Source organism: Manis javanica, chromosome 10 (genome assembly GCF_040802235.1).
Source record: "Manis javanica isolate MJ-LG chromosome 10, MJ_LKY, whole genome shotgun sequence".
In the NCBI taxonomy this organism is placed as follows: domain Eukaryota; kingdom Metazoa; phylum Chordata; class Mammalia; order Pholidota; family Manidae; genus Manis; species Manis javanica.
The window spans coordinates 1,581,225-1,601,474 of NC_133165.1; the positions used below are offsets into that span (position 1 = coordinate 1,581,225).

The following is a 20,250-nucleotide window of genomic DNA, read 5'->3' on the forward strand; positions in this document are numbered from 1 at the left end:
GGCTCCTGCACATTTGTCACATCTTCCTGAGATGCAACCAGACCTCACCAGCCGGCCGCAAACTGGAGCGCAAAATAGAGCTCACATTCCTGCCCACCGCCCACAGGGCCCCAGCCCTCACCCTGTGCCCGGCCGCCCTGTCCAGGTGGCCAGCGCTCTTCCCTGCCTCAGAGCCTGTGTGCCGGCCTCGCCCTCCGACGGCCTCTGAGTGGGGGCCACCCTGGCCGAGACGCGGTCTCCCCTTTCCCGCCCGCATGCCCAGCTGTCCCACTCCGTCTCCCCGCCTCCTGACCGGGCTCAGCAGACCCCCCGAGGGACCGCATCCCGGCCTCCTGACCCCACAGGAGACCCAGGGCACCATGAATGGCCAACCCCCCCGCCACCATGGGAGCCACCCTGCCTCAAGCCCTCCCTGCCCAAGTCACAGTGCGCCAACGGGTGCCTTCTCCTCTCTAGCCTGTCTGCAGGGAGGAAACCGAGTCAGCCTGGCACGGGGAAGAATGTAGCCCGTGCTGTTGCGCCAGCCCTGGTGCCTCTCTGGGTCTATTTTCTTGACTGCGAAATGGGGATAAGAATCGATCCCGCCCAGAGGCCTGAGACAATCCAAGGTGATCTTTGTGAAGCACCCGGACGCTGCGGTCACACTGCGGAGGCTCAGGGCTGCGGGGTACTTTGTTTCATCCACTGCCATGTCCTCACACCCAGCTACTGTCATGGGACCTGCTGCCCGTGTCTGGTGTAACCACATGTGCTATTCCACCTGCCTGGCCCTAATTTCCTGGTCCAGACAGTAGGGTGACCGGGTCTCTCGCACAGCAGCAAACACAAAGACACACTTGATGGGTAGGAAACACCCCAAAGGGGAGGACTGGGTACTTAGTGGCTCTGTGTGCAAAGCCACTTCTGTCCCCTACAAATCAACTGCGAGCCACATTTGTAGTTTAAATTTCTTTAGCAGCCACATGACAAAAAGTCAAAAGAAACAGGTGAACTTAATTTTCCTATGGCATTTTACTTAACCTAACATACCTAAAATATCTTTTTGACAGGTAGTCAAGAGGACATTATGAAAGCGACATTTTTCACGTTAAGTCTTCAAAGCCTGGCATGCCGGTTCTACTGCCAGCACATGTGTGCGTTCTAAGCACCCCTCGTGTGGTGGACGCTTACCGAAAGGACAGCCCAGTTCTGGTGAACCTGTGGTCTCTGGACCACGTTGCTGGGAGCCCAGGATGACTACAGCGCGTCAGGTCTGCATGATAAAGCCGACAGAAGCTTGGGGCATCTGCTGGCCCCGTGCAGAGTCTGGCACCGAGGCAGGCCTCCTAATGGCCGTTCCTTGGCTCCCTGCCACTCTCCCGTGGGACCCACATGGGCTGGCCAGACACCGAGCCCAAGGCCAGGGCTTGTCTATGGGTCCCTGACTGCCTGACGGCCCACAGGCCACGGGGGAACACCCACGGGCACTTGGCTTGCTCCCTGGCCACCCCTCCCTGCAGGCTACCTCGTTCCTGACCTGCCACTCTGGGGAACAGATCACGCCCCAGAGACCACGGAGAGGCTACAACCCCACCAGCAGCCCCTTTCGCAGGTCCCTTCCTGTTCCCTGCTGGTCACAGCCTATGTGCTCTGTCTGTGGGTGGAGATGGGAAGCGGCAGGCATGGGGCGCATCTGCGGGGGGACAGCCCTTCCTCCCTGGCCAGAGCCCCCTTGTCTTCCAGGCCCGAGTCAACCCCAACGCTCTGGCCCTTGATCGCGGCTACGGTTGTTCCCTTTTGGGGTTAATTCTGTCTCAGTGGGTGTGCATGAAGGAGAAGGGGAGGCTTCAGCCTCGGAATGCCTGGAACGCGCAGGAGCGCACACCTTTCCGGGGAGCAGGCGGAAGGGGCCTGGCCTGGCCTCCTGCGGCCACGGTCTTCCTCTTCTGGGTCCCGCCGGCCTCCGGGACTGGAGCTCGAGCAGCTCCTGGGGACCCCCGGACCTGGGGGGAGCCTCACCTCTTGGTGTTGGGTGGCCCCCAGCCTCCACCTCTTTAAACACTGACTGGCTGAGCAGGTCTGTTTGTCCCTCCCAGACAGCTGTCCCGTCCTCGACACAAAGGCACACACAATACGAGCTCAGGAAACGACTTCATAGGAACTACTAAACATTAAGAGCACCCACGAGGCGTCCGTCTCCCACGCAGCCCTTCCGTGTGCTCACATCTTCTAGCCCCAGGAGAAAGGCACATTCACAGCCATTGGGGCACTCTGCTTAGTCTATGAGTCTATAAACTTTTGGACAATAAGGATTTACTCACTTTTGGGGAGGCCCTTTGGTAGCCCTTAATTTCAGGCCTTGGACAGGCTTGGGGCTCAACAAATAGATATCAAATTGAGAAGTCTGATAGCATGTCAACAGTTCCTCTCTCCCCATTGTCCAAATGAAGATAACTGAGGATCAGAGGGGTTAAGAAACCTGCCTAACGTCACACAGCTGGGAAGTGGGAGGGGGGGTGCCAGGATTTGAACAGGCTCCAGAGCCACCTCCTCACAAGAGGGGCCACCAATACCAAGCCACAAAGTGACATCGGGAAAACGGGAGGAAGCGCAAGGTGCTCACCACCCAGGGGAGACAGAGAGATTGATACCCTGTTGACATCTTTAAACAAACCCATCTACCATTGACCCCAGAGGTTGGGTAACAGTCAGGGGTGGCAACTGAGGGCTGAGTCATTCTCCTAAGATGCTACTATGTGGGAGCCCAGCCCAGAAGGGGAGCACACCTTTAGGGGCACGGAGGGAACACCTTCTGTGGGCCACACCCCACCCCGTGCCTGACCCACGCTCCTGCTTTGATTCTCGTAACAACCTGTGAGGTCAGTACTGTTACTGCTCCCAGCGCTTATGAGCACACTGAGCCTGGGGGCGGGGGAACCTGCCTGGGGCCGTAGGGTTAGTAAGCATCTGCGCAGGTGACTGCTGTACCCCAGCTGGTCTTTAGATTGTCAATCATTGCGGAATAAATCTTCACCCCCAGCCCCAGCTCCTTGTCATCTCACCAGCTCTCTTACAGGCCCCAGGGACAGGCCCTTCTTTATTACCCCAGAGACAGTCATTGTCCATGCTATATAAAACATCTACTCAATTTAACACCTATTTATTGAATCTCAAACAGACATGAGGCTGGAATTAAGGGCTACAGAAAGGTCCCCCAACAGATAAGTAAGTCCTTACTGTCCAACGGTTTATAACCTAACAGGCAAGACAAAGAAAAGCACCCTGTTAACTATAATTACAAGGATGCAGACCGCCTGTGTCAGGGTGTCCATCCACTCCGCCACATCCAGGCCTCATATCCTGACTTAATTGTGAAAATACAGCTCAGTCCAATAAATTGCAGGAAAAGAGCAAAAAGGAAACAAAGAGAACGCATGGTAAACAGGAAATGCAAAATTATACGGCAGGCATAGGTCCAACCACACCAGCCATTATATTAAACGTGAACGAGTTAAACTCTCCTCCTGAAAGATTCTCACGTGAAAATACAAGAGCAAAAGCCAGTTTGGTGCCATTTTATGAGGCGCACTCCGGGAACGAAGCGGAACGGGAAGGCTCAGAATAAAAGAACAGAGTGCAACGTTCTGAAAAGGAAAAGCGAGGTGCATGTGGCTCCGAGACAAGGTGGAGCAACGCGGTCAGTGTAAATGCGTGGTTCGCACTCTTAGCTGCACATAAAAAACTGAAGGCTGGGCCCTGCCCCAGAGATTGTGACTGGACTGGTCTGCGATAGGGCCTGGACACTGCTTTTAAAGCCCCTCAGATGATTCTAACATGCAGCCGGGGCTGGGGACGACGGCACAAGCCCAGCAGCGTGTCCCGGGGCTGCGGGGACCAGACAGGAAGGAAGTCTTGTGAGCAAACAGTTCAAGGGAGCACCCAATAAACACCAGATTGATCGGCCAGGTGACTGATACTCCCTCTACTGAAACCTTCTGTGGTGATCAGACAGTGAGTTCCTCCACGCCCAGCTAATAATCCTGGGGAAGCACAGTCTAAACTGAGAAGATTGCTGCTGCAGTGACTCTGGCTGTTTCACGGCCCAATCTGCGTCTGCCCAGGGAAGGCCATCCCGCTCCGGGCCCACGCTTCTGGGCGCTCATCGTTCCAGCTGCTTCCCGTAACACCAGGGCATGTCTTGAAGGACTATGCTTTGCAAGGTTCAAACAGGGCTCAAGGCAATCTTGGCACCCTAGAGCGTGAGGAGGTCACTCAGGTTCGAGACCAGCAGACAAGGAGTACCAGCCTCTATTAACTAAGCACCTGCTACACACCTGACGCTTCACACGCCTCATCTCCAGTCCTCTCCACCACCTCACACTCCTCCAAGTCACAGAGTCAAAACGGACCTTCCACCACTGTTTGCTGAGCACCTACTTTGTGCTAGGCAGCATTCTATGGGGACAGGAGCAATCTCACAGCATACAAAGTCCCTGCCTTTAGGGAGCTGACACTCCAGCAATGAGGAGTAGGGAAGAGGCCCCCCTGTTCTGGAGGCACAAATTCTGAATTCTCCTGCAACCTTTAACTGGAACCAAGAAGTGACCAAGCCCAGGACAGAAAAGCGAAAGCCGCAAGCGCCACGGGTCTGAAACCTGAGCCCAGCTACTGGGAGTAAAGAATTCTGCATGTACCAGTGTTCCTGCAGCCATGCAGCCTTGCGAGGGCAGAGGGCCAGGGGGAGCTGCCAGCCAGCGAGCAGCTCAGGGTGTGTTTATCTTAAAGACCCAGCAAACCCCTCTGCCCAGGAAACGATGGGCCAGGGGGCCTGCTGGGACACCCTGCCCGCCGGCTCCTGGCTCAGAACACCGAGGTGAGAGAAGCCGAGGGTCCCTGGGTGGGTTACTCAAACTCTGAGCCTCACCTGGACGAGAGAGGGGATGCAGTATTACCTAAGCAAGATAACATGATCACAATCTAGGGCAGCTTTTCGGGACTCAATCTCAGATCCCCTTGTATGTCCACACCTTTCCTGGCCCCCCACTTCCTGAGATTTTCTATTCGTGTCTTCCCGCCTGGGACCTTCCTGCTTCTCCTCCGTTCCTTCTCCCCAGGCCTCAGGCACCTTGGCCTCCTGAGGCTACTCCCCACCCCCAGCTCACCAAGACACAGGAGCCCAGGACAGAGGACTCCGGGCTTCCCTCCAGGCTCCTGCCCATGCCGTTCCCGCTGCCAGCTCTCCCCGTCCATCCATCCCAGCCCTCAGGTGCCTACAACTGGGCACCTGGTGACCTAGCTCCAGCACGCAAGGAAGCGCGAAACAGACTCTTACCACCGAGACAGCTGATGGACCCCAGTTGCCATATTTGCTTCTAATATTGTTTAAAAGGAAATACAATGCTATCATTCATGATTCCTTAGCCCCTCCCGCTGGGACAGCAGAATTTTGAAGCTGCAGGTTTCTTCCTAAATCTACATTTTCAACACCTATCTGTGTCTGCATCCCGAAACATCTAACAGAATTGCTTCGTCTGAATGTTTTTTTAAATGTACACAAACGTACTCTTTGTACCCCTCCCCAACGCGCTCTGCTCCCTGACGCCCTTCCAGCTTCAGGCCTGTGGATGCACACCCCCACTCTGCGCCCTCTCCTCACCCATCCCAGGCCCGCTTGGATGCCCCTCCTCCAGGAGCCCAGCCGCCTCCCCCAGAGGGTGGGTGCCCCGGGCAAGAGTGTAGAGAGGGGTGGAATTGGGGTAGGACTCCAGTCCCTGAGTCCCCAGCGCTGAAAAAGATGAGAACTGCTTCCTTCCCAACCCCTACTGGGGAGGCCGAGACGTCCGGGCTCCTCAGGGTTCATTATAACTTTCTGTTACGTCCAAGCCCGGGCCTTGGGGGACTAGACACAGGGCAAGGCGTGGCCCATCTCCTGCTGTGTGCGTGTGTCCACGTGGGAAGCACTGGAGGGGCCGAGTCTTGGTACCTGGAGAGCAGAACAGCCCTCCGTGGCTGGCACGGAGTATGCGGTTGTTCAATGCCGAGAGAACAGCCCAGGGACTGGACGGGACCCCAGCTGAGTTTGAGAGCCAGCTGGACCCGGCCACAGAGGAGCAGCGGGCACGGCCCTGCCCAGTCTCTGCGGTTGTGGAAGATGAGGGAAGCTGTCGGGCGGGGGGACCTTGGAGGAGAGGAGAAAACATGCCTCTGAACTTGAACAGCCCAAAGGGGAGATGGGGGCGGTGGGATCACAGGGCTGAGGAGTTTCTGCAGGGCTGGAACTCATGGTAACAGAGCCTGCACACGCCCCCCACTCAGTTTCCCCAGGCCCACCTGCACCTGTCCCACAGGTCTGCCTGGGCTGGGCCACAGAGTGGGGTGAAAGCCCTGGCTGGAGTCTTTTTCTCGCCCTAATCTGGGGCCTGGGGAATTGGGGTTAGGGAGTGAGAGGGTGGGCTCATGAACAGGGCACCTCGGGTGGGTCCTCCCACACAGGTGGGCTATGCAACTCGGGAGTCTCCCTCCTGAATGAAGCCCTTTGTTGGGAGAAGCCTGGTAGAGCTCTCCAAGTGGGGAACCCCCACCTCACATTCCCTAGACCAGGGAAGAGGCAGGGACCTAAGTTCCACCCTCGCCATCAACCTCAGCATCTCCAGGAGGCTCCCCTAAACCGGTTATTAAATGAATCCATGAGGCTTATATCAGAACGGACGTGGGCTGCCTTCTCAACGCAAACACATCAAGACTTGTCATTCCCTTCCCAGGCCTCCCTGGGAACCTGTTGTTCAGAGATGTTGCCAGTTTCGGGGCTGGGGCTGGGGGTGGAGTAGGGCACGCCCCTGAGAAACCATGCAGCTGGGAGGAGGCCCCGGTGTAGACCCCAGCGTGGCTGCCCTGGGGGCGGGGGGGCCGGGGCGCCTCAGCATGTGCCCCCCCACCCCCCCCCACCGGCTCCTCTCGGCGAGGCTCTGGAGCAGAGGGTGGCAGGTGCCGGGAAGCGCTGTGGCAGGTGGCACCCGCCACTCCCATCTCGCCCCTCCCTAACTGGGAGCACCCGCGCGCTAAGAAGGGCTGGTAAGCGCCCTGCCCCCGTGCGCCCCTAGACAATGCTTCCTGGGTTCCCCGCGGCGCCCCCGCCCAAGGTGTAGCGTCCTCTAGGCACACCACTCCGCACCCCGGCCGTGCCTCCCCGGTCCAGGAGGCCCCCCGGCGCAAGGGCGACGCCAGGACACGGAGTTGTCCTGCACCTCCACCTCGGTCCCCGCCGTCCGGGCGCCCAAGTCAGTGCCGCCCCTCGCCAGACACCTAGAACTCTGTGGTGCCAGATACCGTGCTTCCCCCGGGCACCCCCGGCCCATCCCAGTCCCCCTCCGACGGTGCTTGCCAGCTGAAGGGCGGCCCTCCGGCCCCGTGTTCCCGCGCGTCGCGCACCCCTGTCTGGCTCAGTCCCCCGACGCCTGGGCTTCCCAGGCCCGTGCCTCCCGGGCGCCCGGCAGCACGCGCGGCCCGGCCGTCCCTCCACGCGCGCGGAGGTGCTTCCCCGCCGGGCCGCCCCGCAGCGCGCGGGATTCCCGAGGGCGTCCCGAGCGCAGCGGGCGGCGCCCCTTACCTCCGGGTCTGCACCTTGGGGCTGTATTTGCCTTTGTTTCTCTTCCTGAAGAGCGAGTTCATCGTGGCGCGCGGCGGGGGCGGCGCACCGGAGGGCGAGCGGCGAGCGCAGGGGAGCGGGCGGCGGCGACGGACGGCCGAGTGCGGCGCGGCGGCGGCGCCGGGAAACTACTCGCGAGGGGCGGGGCGCGCGCCGGCCGCGGGCCCCCGGGTCGCTCCCGGGGAAGGTGGCGCTCACCTCCCCGGGGCGGGGCCTCCAGGGCCGCTGGGCGAGCGCCGTGGACCCTGCGCGCGCGAGCGCGGCGCCGGCCGCGTCAGAGGGCGGGGCCAGCGTCCAGGCGGGACCCCGCCCCTCCCCGTGGCCCGCCGGCCGGGCCGGGGCGCGCAGCGAGTCCCTCCGCAGCTGGCACGGCGCGCCCCTGGCTGAGGGCCCCTCTCTTCTTCTCCGCCGCCCAGGGCCCTCAGCCGTCCCCTCGCCGTGGCTGACACCCAGGTGGGCACCCCACACACGTGTGGCAGACGCCGTGTGGGTCTCCGGGCCCTGGATAGCTGGGGAATGACACTCAGGTGGTAGCAGTGTTCATGGCAATGAGGAGGGGGTGCTCTGGTCTGCGCCTGCCTGAGTTCAAATCCTGCCGCCACAAATGGTCCGCAGGCTCCTAGGCGAGGCTTCTTCCCGCCCCCAGCCTGTCCTTTCCTCGGTGTCGCCCAATACCTGCCCACATTCCAGAGCGTTCCGAGATTCCTGCAGGTAATTCACACAAAGCACTTAGCACAGCGCCTGGTCCCACGTGTGGGAAGCTTTGCCCTCATTATCATCATCTAGGGCAGACAAAATAATACAAAATAAGCCTTGAAATAATCCTATAATAACTGCAGGCCCTGGCATCATAGAAATACTTCACGGCTGGTTATAAAAACTGCCGGATTCTGGTTCAGAATGGCGCCATTGCACAATTGGGCCATCATGTGCACGGTTATACTGTGTACTGCTGTGTGCCCGAGTTAGACTTTGCACCAGCATGTGGCCAGGCTAGACAGTGGGCATTGAGTGCCTGGGTCACACCGTGTGCCGTTAGAGAAGCCTGCAGTTGGATGGACAGAAAATGGAGTCTGGGTGAGGCCAGAGGGGGCCACCGCAGCTGGGCAGGTTCTGGGTGGTCTGAGCCCGGCTGGGGAGCAGGAGCACACAGTCTCCAGGGGAGATGCTAGATGGCAGCAAGATGGCTCATGGCCAAAGGGCGCAGCTGGGGATCCAAGACGTCTCGTTGGAGGGAGGGGGAGGGGCAGCACAAGCCCCAGGGGCACCCAGAATCCCCAGGCCAGGCCCTTCCCCCAGCTGTTGTACACCTCTAAAGTAAGGTTGGTGGGGAAGCTGACTCCCAAGGGCCTTTCCTGTCCCAGACCCCAGAACACCTGAGAACACCAGCATCCTCTGGGCCATCTCTTGTTCCAGCTGCCTAAGGACTTGTTTTGACGTGTTAGAAACTTTAGGAAAACCTTATTCTTAACGGCTCATCTGTGGGTGGTCTTAAGGGGGTCTATGAATCCTCCCAGGGTGGCTTTCAAACTGTGCGTGTCCATACATGCATTTTTCAGGGGAGAGAATCTATTTCTTCCAGTGAGTTCATTCATTCAGTCATTCAACAGATACTTGCTAACGTCCTCCCAGCCTTGGCTGCCTGCTTCTACTACACTGAGGGGCAAAGGGAAAAACCAAAAAATAGCAAAGGGCCTTTCTTTTAAGGGAAGGGGAGGGATAAATATTAGTAATAATAAAACAAATGGATGATCCTCAAATTGTTAAGGTTCCAAAAGCGTCCAGGGACGTTAAAAGGATGAAGGGACATGGCAGGATGCAGCAGCTCCGAAGTTGTGCATAAGGTTCCCCAGGGGGAAAATGCCGACCCTGGGGCCCTGACCCACAGGCCCTGGTCCACAGCCACCCAGGAAGAGCCCACAGGCTGTAGCTTGAAGCTGTACTGGGTTTGAGTCCTGGCTCTGCTACACACCCAGCTGTGAGAGTTTGGGTAGGTGGCTTAACTTCTCTGAATATTGTTTTCCCCAACTCTGAAATGGGGAAGAGCCAGTGTGCTATGATGTGTGCAGAGAGCCTGGAACAGAGGACCCTCTGCTCCTGCCCAAGGGGCCAAGAGGGGGCTAGCCCCGCTTCACCCCATGTTTTGTAACACATACTTACTTTCCTTGCAGAACAATATAAAGGATGGAAAATCATGCTGGCCCCTCAGCCCAGATGGGCTGACTCACAGTCCTGGGCTGGGGGCCGGGTGAGCTCTGCACAATACCCCTGGGGCCCAGGGAGAGGCTGGGCCCTGGCAGCAGCAGCACAGAGGGTCTGTGGTGAGTCACCCGTTCCGCCTGCCCCTGAGTCACCTCCACCAAGAATGGGCCTTGGGCCCCCACCTGACCGGGGCCCATGGCAGACTGCCCATCCTGGCCTCCTCCCCAGTGTCTGCCCAGCAGCCCCCCTGTTGCCCCCTGGGGAGCCACCGCCCAGGTGGACCTCCTGCCAGTCCTTGGGACGCAGGTGTGCCCCTGTACAGCAGTGTCTGGTGTCAGAATGTTGAAATAGCTCCCCACCAGTAGTTGGCTAGAGGCCCTGGGCCTTTGGCCAGAAGCTGGAAACCTGGCCACCTAGGGGGCTAACCCTCAGCCCAGCAGGGTCCTCTCAGACGCCCGCTCCACACCGGGTAGGCCTCTTCTGACTCAGCTACGTTGCCTCCGTGGGTCCATCTTGCAGATCGAGGCCTCATCCTGAACCCCGGACTGCTCCCAGCACCACCTGCTCCCTATCTCTGGACACCTCATTTCAAGCCCATCCCTGCGCCTCTCCGACCTGGCCGAGACGGCCACCCAGTAAGCACGTCACGGGGCCAGGGCAGAGAGTGGAGCTGGGTGGGGCAAGCAGGATCTGCCAGGCCAGGGTCCCCGCAGGACAGGCTGCACAACCGCAGCCCCAGACTCCAGTCCTCCCCTTAACTTCCTGCCACCCTGCCACACAGGGCCCCACTCAGGAGATCAGGACCCTATTCCCTCCTGAGTCCGGGGGCCTGAGAGACGGACAGGCCTGGCCACAAGGTGCAGAATACAAAATCAACCCAGGTTTTAGCTAGAAGCCAACCTGGGTCGGAATCCTGGCTCTGCCATGCTCCCGGCTGCGCAGCCTTAGACGGCGACTTCTCCCTTGGAACCTCGGTTTCTTCGTCTGTAAAATGGGGAGGAAACAGTGAGCTAAGATGTCAAATCCCAGCTCTGCCATCTCCTGGCTGTGTGACTCTGGGGAAATTTCTTCATCTCTCTGAACCTGTTTCTCTACCTGGGAAATGGGGACACTCTGGAACGTGCTACATAGGGTCTTAAAAGGAATCAGTGAAGTAAGACATGCAATAATGAGAAACAATAATAACTTTGGTTGAACATTTACTATGTGCCAGGCCCTGTGTTAAGTGATGGGCTTGGGGAGTTGGCACCATCTTTTCTAGATTTATTGAGGTGTGAAGGACATACAATAAATTGCATATATTTAAAGCATACCATCTTTATGGTATGATGGGTTTTGACATAACCACCCTACGCCCGTTGCCACAACAAGGATGACAAACTGGCACCGTCCCTGGCCATTTCTCAGATGTGGAAACTGAAGCTCCGAGATGGTAAATGGCAGCTCAAGGTGGTCAGGAGGGGACTCAGGATTTAAACCCTACAATCTGAGCCAGGGCCCTTATCCCCACCTCTGCCACCATTTAGTGGGGTGCCTGGCATAGGGTAGGCGCTCAGTATCTTTGTTGAATGAAGAAGGGATGACAGTGAATGGGAGGGTCAGTGCACGTTGACGGCGGCAGGGAAGGCCCCCAAAGGAGGACCAGAGAGAGGTAGCAGGTCCTGAGTCAGAACGCTGGTGGAGAAAAAGGTTCTGTTCATCAGATGTTAATTAAGCACCTACTATAGCGACGAGTCCTGTTCCTGGAATTGAGGACACACGGTCCAGTACAACAGAGGTTTCTGCCCTGGGGCAGCTTGCTGCAGAGGCCCCGGGGTGGGGGTGATGGTGTAACTTTGAGGCCACCTGTGGGTGGATTGATGGCACCTGTCCCATGTGGCCCTCAAAGGAGCACCCCAGGCAGACGGAGTCACGGAGGCCCAGGGACACTGTGGGAAGGGTTAGACCCGAGGCTGAGGGTGGTCAGAGTCCTGGCAGGAAGGGGCGGGGGACCCCTCACACTTCCTCCTGTGCGGCACCGGCATTTGCTTGGGAATGAGGCTCTCCACCGCTGCCAGGGAAGGATCTTGACCTCTTGCCCCCACAGTGCCTCCCACACATTCACCCATCAATTCATCAAGCATCTACTCTGCGCCCAGCGCTGGGGACACAACAGCTAGGGAGCCACAGCCCACATATCCCCAGTCTGGGAAGGCAAAGGATCAGAAAAACAGTCAACCACATTTCTAAAGAAATGAAAGAACCTAAATGCACTTCAGTGGGGGGAGTGGCTGATACATGATGAAAGGGCCACAGTCCAGAAGGGTGGACAGGGGTCAGGAACGTGGCAGGTCCGTGGGCCTCACAAGGAAGGAAGCCCGGGGTGCAGTCAGCGAGAGAGGAAGTGTCCGCCATTAGGGTTGTCTGTTTGCCCCTTGGGATCTCAAAGAGCGCTGCCCCTGTGTCTTGGTGTCTGCCCTCCTGCCTGCCTGCCTGGGTCTGGGCCTGCCCGGGCCCTTTGCCCACTCTGTCTGCTGAGGTCAGACATTCCTGCCAGGGACCCGGGCGGCCAAGGCCCCACGGGCTGCCTTCCTGGGCCATTCTCTGGTCGCTGGCTCGGGCTTAGTCCCCGCACTGGGCCTAGGCCTCGGGGACTGACGAGTCAGCACCAGTCGCCTCTGGACAGACAACCCCTCTTCGGGGCCCTGGCGTCCCTGCCCCACCCTGCCCTCGCCCAGTCCACCCTGTTCCCCCGACAGGGGCAGCTGTGCTGGTCTGGGGGCGACTCTGAGCAGCCCCCTCCAGGGGGGCTTCACCGATGGGAATATTCTGTGTATAGGGAGGCGCAGGCCGCATGTGGCTACTGTGCACTTAGAACGTGCAACCGTGTTTTTAATTTTATGGTTTATGTTTTACTTACGATTATTTATATAAAGTATGATATATTCACGTCCCTGTAATTCATTGTAATTTAAACAGCCACGTGTGGTCGGTGGCTATCGCACTGGGCTGCTCCAAAGAGCCAGTCTGGGCTCAGGCACGGAGGAGGGGCCTGGCCTCCCGGCCTCCCCCCAAGGCAGAGGCAGCTGCCGGGGCCCGGGACTGGGCTGCAGTGTCCTCTGGGGTCACGCAGTTGACGGAGTCAAGCTTAGGATGTACTGCCTGTGGTCACCCCAAGCCCGCCCCCAGCTGCTAGGTCTGAGCCCCGCCTCGGGGGCAGAATCATGCCCTGAGCAGACCTCTTTATGTTGGCGTGCGCGGCTCCTTCATCTCTCCCGGAGGCACTGACTGCGGCGTCTCAGCCTCTCCCCCTGCACCGCTCCTGGCAGCTCCAGAGGACAGGACTGGACGGGGGGCTGGCGTCACGGCTCATCTGCTGAGAGGCAGTGGGGCCTCATCCTCCTTCCCACCTAGAGGATCCCAGGCCAGGGCTGCCCTGACCCAGGTCTCCCAGCACAGAGCTTGAGTGCAAGGCCTTGGCTTTTGGATGGGACCCCAGAGAGTCGGGGTGTAGGGGTGGGGCCTCTGGAGGGGGAGAGCGCACCACGGGAGGCAGACCAACTCAGGGAGCAGGCACACACTGGCCCTGCACGGGGCTGATAGTGGCCCCCTAAAATAAGTGCAAATCCTAAATCCCTGGAGCCTGGGAATGTGACCTTATTTGGGAAAAGGGTCTTTACCGATGTAATTCAGTTAAGGATCTGAAGATGGGGTCCTCTTGGGTTTAAGGTGGGCCCGGGATTCAGTGACGGTGTCCTAATAAGAGAGGAGGGGGAGATGCGGGGCCCAGGGACACTGAGAAGGAGGCCATGCAGCCACCCACCGCGCAGACAGGAGGGGTGCGGTCCGCTGACGGTGAGGGACCACCAGCCAAGGAGGGCAGGCCCCGGAAGCTGCAGAGGGCAAGGACAGTCTCTCTACGGGACTCCCGAAGGCGCTGACCCTGCTGACTCCTTGGCTTTAGCCCAGTGAGAATGATTGCAGATTTCTCATCTGTAGAAAAGTAGGATAATAAACTTTTTGTTGTTTTTTAACTCACCAAACGTGTGGTAATTTGCTGACAGCAGCAGAAAATTAACACACGACACTTCCTGCCCCCAGCAGGACTCTGTGCTGCCATCAAGGTGACCTGGAGTCTGAGGAAGGTCATGGATGCAGAAAGGGCGGGGGGTGGGGTGGGGGGAGGAACGGGTGTCTCCTTCCACCCTCTGCCCCCTCCTCTGCCAGTCCCCTGGAAGTGGGCCCACACACACGCCCCCTGGGCACTTTTCCTAGGTTAGGGTTACCCAGATGGTGGGGGGGCGTGTGGATGCTGACGCAGCCCCAGGCAGAGATCCTTACGTGATACCCTGACTCTGTGTCTGTGGCTGCGCACTAACTCCAGGAGTTAGTGTCCGGACCGAGTTGAGCTGTAGGACCCCCAGCTGGTGTCCTGAGCGCTGGAGAATTGGTCGTCGGTGATGAAAAACCCCCACCCACCTGGAGTCTGAAGCGCTGTGAGTGTAAACCGTTCAGCCATAAGAAGGAATGGGGTCTGGCACCTGCTGAACGTGAACAAACCGTGGAAACACGATGCTCAGTGAAAGAAGCCGGACGCAGAAGGCTGCATAGCGTCTGATTCCATTTATATGGAGCGTCCGGAATAGGTAAACCCGGAGACACAGAAAGCCAGTCGGCGAGCGGCTGGGAATGAGAGAGCCGCCTGATGGTTACAGGGTTTTGTTCTGCAGTGATGAAGATGTTCTAGAACTTGATGGTGGTGAGGAGCGCACCGCCGCGTGGCAGCTAGAAGAGACCCCACTAACTTCCGTAGTGTAAATGGGTGGGTTGCACGGCACCAAAATTATGTTTAATAAGACAGAGTTATCAACGTGGATGGAGCCAGAGAGTATTATGCTCAGTGAAATAAGCCAGGCAGAGAAAGACAAGGACCAAATGATTTCCCTCACTTGGGGAGGATAACAACGAAGCAAGACTGAAGGAACAGAATAGCAGCAGACTCACAGAGTCCAAGAAGGGACTAGCGGTTACCAAAAGGAAGGGGGTGGGGGCAGGAAGGGGATTAAGGGGCATTATAATGAGCATTCCCAACATAGGTAGGTCACGGGGAAGGCGTGTAGGAGAGAAGACAAGGAGCGACTCTAGCATCTTACTAGGCTGATGGACAGTGACTGCAAAGGGGTGTGAGGGGGACTTGATAGGATGGGTGAAGGTAGTAGCCACAATGTTGCTTATGTGAAACCTTCATAAGACTGTACATCAATACCTTGACACAAAAGCAGAACAGAGTCGTCACTTTCCTACACTGCCCCATCTCAAATGCCACCCTCTTGACAGAGTCCCGTGGGGGATGGCCCCACCCTCCAAGCGGGCACTATTTAACCCTACCGATTTATTCATTATGAGTCTCTTATTATCATAGTCCAATATACAGAACATAAAACTTACCATCTTAACCATTTTTTAGTGTACAGCTCAGTGGCCTTAAATACATTCACACTGTTGGGCAACCCCCCCCTCATCCCCCCGCACAACCTTCTCATCTTGCAAACCTGAAACTCTGGCCCCGTGAAACCCTCACTCCCCACCCCCTCTTCCCCTGCCTCTGGCAGCCGCTCCCGCTCCCCTTCTGTCTCTGAATGGGACAACGCTGGGGACCTCACACAAGGGGACTCACACAGTGCTTGTCCTTTGAGGCCGGGCTTCTTTTACTGAGCATGATGCCTTCAAAGTTCACGCATGTCATAGCACGTGTCAGCGTTCCCTTCCTTTTTAAGCCTGAAGACTGTCCACATTACCCCCATCTTCCCGGAGGGGACACTGCAGCCACAGACACTGAGGGAAGCAGGGCCAGGCTCACGGCGGCTGACCTGACGTACCGCTCTGCCCCGCGGCCCCGTCCAAGCGCCAGCGGAGGCCCCCACGTGCCTCGGCTGTGCTCCCCCCTCACTGACAGCTCCTGGGGCGCAGGTGGCCTGCACCTTGGACCCTGACTCCACACGCAGCACCAGGTGGACTCCTGGACCACGTGTGGATGGGATGGGACTTGAGGGGGTTGGGGGTCGAGGTGGGCAGGGCCCAGCCGGGCAGCCCCCGAGGTCTGGCTTCCCCAGACTCCTGTTCGATCAAATGTGCCCAATGATGAGGACCACCGCATGGAGCTGGGCACCCCTGTACACAGCTGTCCTGCCTATGACCCTTATGGCCCTTGAGGTTCCCCAATCCAGGCGGCCTCTGAGGAGGAGGAAGAAGGGACTTAGACGCAGCCCGTGGGCACCTGAGATGCGGTGCAGGCTGGGAGGAGGAGAATGAGGGTGACTGCTTGATACGGATGGCTTCCCTGCTGCAGTGATGAACATGCCCAGGAACTAGACAGTGAGTGGTGATGGTCGCATCACCTTATGAATGTCCTAAAAGCCACTGAAGTGTACACTTAAAATGGGAACTTTTGTGCTGTGTTTCACCACGATGAAAAGCAATGCCCCTCTCCAGCTTCAGCGCACCCAGGGCCTTTCTGTGTTTTGGGGCCCAGATCAAGGCCTTGTGTCCCCACAAGGGTCTGGAGCCTGGACCCTCTCACTCCTACCCGCCCTTCACCCCACCTGCTCTTGGTGTCTGAGCCACCCCACTGAGGACACTTCCCGGCAGGTCGCCTTCCGGAGGCATGTGCGTTGGGCCCAGTGTTTTACTCCAATAGATGCATTACTACTGGTTGAGTTTCCCGTGGCAGTGGCCCATCCGTGGTGGAGATATTCAGAGCTGAGGGGTGGTTTCTGGGGTTTTCAAAAACCTCCTCCCCAGAAGGCAGCTTTGGCCTGGTCATTCCTGCAGGGCAAGGAGGAGGCAGCAGACAGAGGCTGAGTCTTTCTGGAACCTTCTCAGTCTAAGGCCAGGATGCCTGGGTATCTGCAGTTCAGACTAAGAAGGCACATCTTCTGGGTACTTCACTGCAGCCCTGGGGCAAGAAGCACTGGAGAACCAGAGCCCTGGGTTTGAATTCCTCACCAGCTGTGTGACCTTGGGGAAGTTACTCAACCTGTCTGTGCCTTAGTCACCTTATCTCTAAAATGAGGATTAAAATAGCTTTGATCTTAAACGTTGCTCTGTTTTGATTTAGGTGAAAGTCATATAATGTAAAATTAATTATTATTTAATGTGTACAATCCACTGTTGTTTAGCGCATTCACACTGTTGTGCGAATGCCAGCTCTCTGAAATTCCAAAACATTTTCATCACCACAGGGGTTGTTTTTGAGGCTGACATGTGTGAATGTTAGTAAAGCCTTAGAACAGTGCCGGGTGCAGCATGTGCCGAATAAGTGCTCAATAAAAGGCAAGAACACTTGGTAAGTGCAGCGCTCATAATAGGTAACACGTGGTAGGCGGGGCTTTCAGTTCGCTTCCCTTGGGCTGGAGGGAGAGGGAGCTAGGTTCTCCCTTCCCTCTGGGCCGCATTTTCTACTCCGGGCACCCTGCACCCACCCGGCTGTCACACCCTTCCGCCCCCACCCAGGGTCACGTCCTCACCGGCTGGGGGCAGGGGAGACGCTGCTGGTGTCCAGGAAACCCGGCGCCTCCCCGCAGCCTCCGGGCTTCTCCCCTCTCCTCCAGGCTCTTCGGTGCGCCGCTCGCTGCATCTCCGACGCCCGTTCCTGCTCCCCACGCTGTCACCTTCTGTGGCGGAGGACACACACGTGGGGGCACGGTTACCCAGGAAGGCTGCTCTCTGAAGCCTTCTGGGACCCCCAGGCGCTTGGGAGAACCCCTCACATGCGCCGGCCCGCAGTCAGACCTGTCCACCTATAGAACCATTTGGGCAGCGTGTTTAACGGGCGGGCTCCTGGGCCCCTCGGAGCGGTACTCGGGAGCCTTCCCGTTACCCTGCAGTCCGCTGAGGGCGGCCCCGGGAGCTGGACGCTCCGCCCCGTCCTTCCAGGCGTGAACATCCTGTCCTGCGGTCACTCTGTGCCGGTTTAAGGCCTTCCGTGCTGCAACAAGAGCTGAGTGTTCGCGCCCTCCTCGCGCCCTGCACCGATGCTCAGGAGAGGCTTGCGAGTTTCCTTGACCACCCCGGGGTACAGCGAAACATCCCTGGAGCCCGTCTCTCGCCTTCCTCTTCTAGGGGCGACGCAGGAGTCAGGGGCTGTCATTTGCTGCCACCTTGTGGCAGGGATGGGAACTTTGCGCTCCATTTCCATCCCTGGTCATCTTAATCAAGAAAACGCACTGAGCACCTACTGTGTGCCAGCTCCCCAGTCAACTCCTGCGCACCCGGGGGCAGATGAATTACACAGACATGGTCCCTGCCCTCTCGGAGCTCACAGTCTCCCGGAAGAGACCCTCAATGACCCACAAATAAATACAGTGAACGAATACAAATGATTAAGGGATGTGCACCCGCTAGGAAGGACACAAACGAGGCCGTTATCACAAGATGCAACGCTGCATTTCCTCATGGGGCGCTCTGTCTCCCTGGACACCCTCTTCCTGCCCAGGACTGCAGGCCACGCAAGGGCAGGCGTTTCTGTCTGGCTGATTCCCCCTGGAGAATGGGTGATGTCCCCCAGTTCTGACACATAGTAGGTGCTCCGTAAACGTCGAATGAATGCATACACAATGGTGAGGCTGCGCAGAGCCAGCTTCCTGGCTCCCCCAGGCGGAAGGAACACATGGGGAATGGGAAGGGAGGGCCTGGGAGAGAGGCTTGGTCCCTGGGCATCCTGGGAGGGTTAGAAGGCTTTGGATGTGAGCTAAAATGAGGATGATGTCAAGTGTCACCCTCCCAGGGAGGCCCCCAATCCATCCTGTTTTAAATTGTACCCTCACACCCCTGGCTTCATGAAACGCTTCACTGCCTATATTTTTCTCCTTGATGTTTTTTACCATCTCATTTACTATGTATGTGCCGTATTTATTTGACGTCTGTCTGCCCTCCAGAATGAAAACAACACGCGAGCAAGGATTTTGCCTGTTTTGTTCACTAAGGACTGCCCTGTGCCTGGAACGCCCGGCACCTGGTAGGAGCTCCGTACGTGCGGACTCGGAGACAGCCGTGGGTGGGCGGGGCTTCGGGCGGGCTAGGAGGGCCCTGGGCGGTGGCCAGCAGTGAGCGCGGGGCTCAGATCCGAGTAAGGGAAGGGGCCGAAGGTAAACTCTACTAGGAGGGGCGGGGACGGGCGTGGCAAGGGTCCGCCTGGAAGCAGAACGAGACTGGGAGGGGGTCCTTGGGGGGAGGTCTTCCGAGGCTGGTAGTTTTCGGGGAAAGACCAATACGGGGCGTGGCTCACATGGGCGTGACCAATCTGGGACGGCGGGGCTAAGGCTGGGCGGGGCCGGGGTGGGAAGGGTCCTGTCAGGGACAGGTCAACCTGGGCGGGGCCAGTGGCAGAGAGGCGTGGGCAGGGCCAGGCCATGGGCGGCTCCAGGCCGGGATGTCCTCTGTCCCCGGGCCTGGAGCGCTGTGTCCCGGCGGGGCTAGCTCCCGCCTCGCTGGCCCCTCCTTGGCAGGCCGGGCCCCAGAGTGCGCAGGACCGGACTCCCCAGGGTCCGAAGCTGCGGTCGGCACTGTGCTTTGAGGCAGGCGGCCGCCGAGGCCCCGGCGGACTGAGCTCTGCACTGCCCCGGGGCTGTTATCCCGGAGACTCTGAGGGTAAGGGTGAGCCGGGCTGAGGGGGCCTGTGCGTGCCTCTGTGTGTGTACGTGTGTGTGTGTGTGCGTGTGCACATCAGTGTGTGTGCGAATACGTCTGTGCACAACAGAGAATTTGTGTGTGCTTGGAGTTGGGTACGTGCATTCCCCAGGGAGCTCCGTGTGTGTACAAAGTCGCCTGTGTGTGCAAGGGCAGTCCCGCGTGGGAGGAGAGTCGTGCATGGGTGTGCATGCGTGTGAGATAGGGCGCGTGTTAAATGTGGCGAAGACAGTGTGTGTATGTCAGGATGTCTTGGAGGCACATGGGAGGGCGGGTGCAATGATACTTGGGGGGACCGTAGGGTCAGGACGCCTGTGGTGAGCTGTAGGGTGCGTGGGTGGTGAAGTGTAGGAGTGTGAGAATTGCGAATGTGTGTTTCATGAAGTGGCAGTGGGCAGTGCTTTGAGGGCCTCAGTGTGAAGGGGTGGGCACCAAGGAAAGTTCCGGGGTGCTGATTGCTCTTGGAGGGGTGAGTGTGGTCTGGGGCGGTTGGTAATGAACAGGGCAGGTGTTTGGGGTCTGGCCTGGAGTCATGTGGGGATCAGACCAGTCGCATCACTTTGAGAGGTGGGGAGATGCGTGGGTGGGGCCAAGAGGGGCTGGTCCTGCCCCTTGCATGGGGAGCAGCGGGCAGGGTTCTCGCTTCTGCCTCTCCAGTCACCTGTCACCCGGGCTCTGTGCTCACTGTGCCTGAGTGGCTCCTGTGGGCGCTCCTGCAAGGACATGGTGCAGAAGTACCAGCCTCCTGTCCGCGTCCA

The 20,250-nt window shown here is 58.3% G+C and overlaps 1 protein-coding gene and 2 long non-coding RNA genes across 17 annotated transcripts in view; 1 reads left to right on the top strand and 2 right to left on the bottom strand.

Moving 5' to 3' along the window:
- The window catches only part of LOC140843932 (nuclear envelope pore membrane protein POM 121-like), a 31,228-nt gene extending 23,553 nt beyond the window's left edge, over positions 1–7,675 (bottom strand). For 7 of the 8 annotated variants that reach the window (XM_073214466.1, XM_073214465.1, XM_073214468.1 and 4 more), the window contains exon 1: positions 7,586–7,675. Coding sequence is in view for 1 of the 8 variants with exons in the window: in XM_073214471.1 (XP_073070572.1) it covers positions 7,586–7,647 (62 nt within the window). In the remaining 7 variants the exon portion in view is untranslated. The remainder of the gene's footprint in view (positions 1–7,585) is intronic. The other variant, XM_073214471.1, reaches the window with a different exon arrangement.
- A 371-nt stretch (positions 7,676–8,046) lies between these two features.
- On the top strand, positions 8,047–10,566 carry LOC140843708 (uncharacterized). Of its 2 annotated transcripts, none has more exons than XR_012121708.1 (3): positions 8,047–8,077; positions 9,796–9,945; positions 10,346–10,566. It is a non-coding gene; the product is annotated as an uncharacterized lncRNA (long non-coding RNA). The 2 variants fall into 2 exon arrangements; XR_012121709.1 differs by lacking the exon at positions 8,047–8,077 and adding an exon at positions 9,520–9,614.
- Positions 10,567–10,964: 398 nt separating this feature from the next.
- Positions 10,965–18,421, bottom strand: LOC140843935 (uncharacterized). 7 transcript variants are annotated; one of them, XR_012121857.1, is made up of 5 exons: positions 17,597–18,414; positions 17,332–17,478; positions 14,147–16,630; positions 13,045–13,798; positions 10,965–11,500 (listed from the first exon to the last, which is right to left on the bottom strand). It is a non-coding gene; the product is annotated as an uncharacterized lncRNA (long non-coding RNA). The 7 variants fall into 7 exon arrangements; XR_012121858.1 differs by lacking the exon at positions 10,965–11,500 and having other exon boundaries at positions 11,510–13,798; positions 14,147–14,349; positions 15,483–16,630; positions 17,597–18,421; XR_012121855.1 differs by lacking the exon at positions 10,965–11,500 and having other exon boundaries at positions 11,510–13,798; positions 14,147–15,640; positions 17,597–18,420.
- Between the last annotated feature and the right edge of the window lie 1,829 nt (positions 18,422–20,250).